Source organism: Antrostomus carolinensis, unplaced genomic scaffold (assembly GCF_000700745.2).
Source record: "Antrostomus carolinensis isolate BGI_N321 unplaced genomic scaffold, ASM70074v2 scaffold7110, whole genome shotgun sequence".
Lineage (NCBI taxonomy): Eukaryota > Metazoa > Chordata > Aves > Caprimulgiformes > Caprimulgidae > Antrostomus > Antrostomus carolinensis.
In genome coordinates this window covers 1-2,589 of record NW_010286352.1, presented here as the reverse complement: position 1 = coordinate 2,589, position 2,589 = coordinate 1, and the positions used below count along the sequence as shown (strand labels likewise).

At 38.8% G+C, this 2,589-nt stretch overlaps 1 protein-coding gene across 1 annotated transcript in view; it reads left to right on the top strand.

Moving 5' to 3' along the window:
- Window positions 1-1,978, top strand: part of LOC104522639 (transient receptor potential cation channel subfamily M member 3-like) — a gene marked incomplete at its 3' end in the record, with an annotated part of 57,465 nt that extends 55,487 nt beyond the window's left edge. Inside the window, 2 exon segments of the mRNA XM_029084293.1 lie at window positions 444-643; window positions 1,846-1,978. Coding sequence (XP_028940126.1) covers window positions 444-643; window positions 1,846-1,978 — 333 coding nt within the window.
- Between the last annotated feature and the right edge of the window lie 611 nt (window positions 1,979-2,589).

Here is a 2,589-nt window from a genome sequence, read left to right as displayed (position 1 = left end):
GAAAGAGGCAATAGCTTGTCTCCAGGAAAGAGGGAAATGCCAAGTTCTTCACATTGTCTCATTTACAAGGACAGACACTTGGTGGGAATCAGGGCAGAGAAACAAAAAAAAAAAAAATAATAGTTCAGTTATGGCATTATTTTGTCCTGATATGGAAAACAGGAATAAAAATATTTTCTGGTCTCATTGTGTTTTTGTAAGACTCAGTGGTTGTACAGAGCAGATGTACACAGTAGTAAGATGCTTTGAAATGGCTGATTGCCACTGTGCTTTGCTGAAGCACAAGCTTATTAATTTATTTTGTTCTTCTTCCTCTTTTTGTGACAAGGAAGCATTTGCCACTATCAATGAAATGTATCTAGTTCAGGTGCTGTCACATCATCTTCGGCAAAGTACCCAAAACCTTTTCAATCTGATATTATTTTCTTCTTCTTGCCTTCTAGCAATACATTTTTTGAAGTCAAATCCATATCCAACCAAGTATGGAAGTTTCAAAGATACCAGCTAATCATGACATTTCACGAAAGGCCTGTTCTCCCACCACCTCTGATCATTTTCAGCCATATGACTATGATATTCCAACACCTCTGCTGCAGATGGAGGAAGCATGAAAGCGACCCAGATGAGAGAGACTATGGATTAAGTAAGCCTTAGACAATTTACAGAGTGAGACTTTCTAATGCCCTTTGTAATATCTAGTGTTTGACATGAATTAAGGCTAAGTCCAGCACCTTGATAACCTTTCCAGCAGATAATTTTTTTAACTGCAAAGATCTTACCCGAATCAGTTAGTTTTACCTGCATTGCCCAACCCTTAGTTCTCTTCAGAATGTTAATGAGGCTATGCTTATCTGGGATTTTTGGGGGTTCTTCCCAGCTTTGTTCCTTCAAAGGAGAGCAAAGGGGTTTGTTTTGCTGTTGCTAGAGGTTTGTTATTGCTGGAATTCTTCTCACAGTCCATTGCACTTCCAGGTCTCAGTTTTAGTTCCGAAAATACAGAGAGAGCATTCCTTGTTTTTCAGCAAACAGCAAATATTTCCCCCCAACACACTTTTTGCCTAGATAAGCTGGGAGATGGTGAGAAGTAATTATTTTGCAGACACATGTCCTCTCCTTGACACTGACTCAAACTGGAGGAGTAGTTTCTCCAGACACTTTAATATGAACTCCCATAAGCATGATGGAAAACCTGTCAGATTATTTTGATAACAATTTCTCTCCTTTTCTCTGTCTAGTTCCTTAAAGTACAAGATCTCCACCTCCCCCAGTGCCTAGGCAGGGAGCTAAGGGATGTGCATCTCTTCCTAACATTGGCCCATGCCACAGCCCACTTCTCTATGAGGAGGGAGCTGGAGCTATCTGGTGGCTCTGGAATTGCACATGCAACCAGGCTGCTCTCCTCCCAGTCACATCACACTGTCTGCCACAGCCTTTGCTGCTGCCTGCAGATATCAGCTCTTGCCATGTCAAATAGACACTCTGTACTCTCAGACTCCTTCCCTAGCAGTCTGCTAACTTGATTATATTTGTGTTAGGGTACAGGTGGGCTTTGCTTCCACCATCTCTCCACACCTGACCAGCAGCTGTGTTTAGATCTCATGCAATCAAAACACATTCATGTTTGCTCAGCTTTGGCCTGCTTAAGTGTTTCTGTCTCCAGAATCATATATAATTGAAGCCACTAATTTGGTAATTAGCTGCATCTATCTGCTTTCATACCAAAATGTTAGATAAATTTGAAGCCTGCTTTTGCAACTTTAGTCCATGAATTCCACAATAAGAAGAATGTAGTTAATTTCACATGTTAATCTTTGCCAAATTCACATTTTTGCATTGTTTCCACAGAACTTTTCATAACTGAGGATGAACTGAAAAAAGTCCACGATTTTGAAGAGCAGTGCATAGAAGAGTATTTTAGAGAAAAGGATGACAGATTCAATTCCTCCAATGACGAAAGAATCCGTGTCACTTCAGAAAGGTGCACTTTTTTTGTTTGTTCTCCCATAAGTTGATCTGGAACTGTGTTTCTGTTGCCATACTCACCCTTCCTTTCATTTTCTTGAAAAGGGAAGCATTTGAGGTATTTTTTTAATAAGTCTTAACTAAAAACTAGAGCGATAAATAGTGGTGAATTTATTTTCTCTTTTTTCTTTTTTGCCAAAGCAAATATTTCTCAAAGTTTTGAAAACATGAATCTTTTAACCAGTTGTATTAGAACACAACTGACAGTGAGAAACTCAAATTATTATTGCATTTCACTTCTTAAAGCAGAACTTTAGGACACAAGTGGTCAGAACACAATGAGAGAGTAAATGACAGTTCCTCAATAAAAATTATGGCTTTAGTACCAACCTGCTAACCATTCAGATGAAGAACAAGCCTTGTTTCAGGATGGCCTTGCTAGGTAAGCTAGTTTCACTGAGAGCAATAAGAATCTTGCCATTAATTTAAAATAAACTAGACATTTCACTTACAGCAATGAAACGCACAGAGGACAAAGGTAATACTCTACTTTAGTGGAAGTTGCCAGTCTTCAAATTCATTAGTCCTAAAAATTCATAAATCATAGAATCATGGAATGGTTTGGGT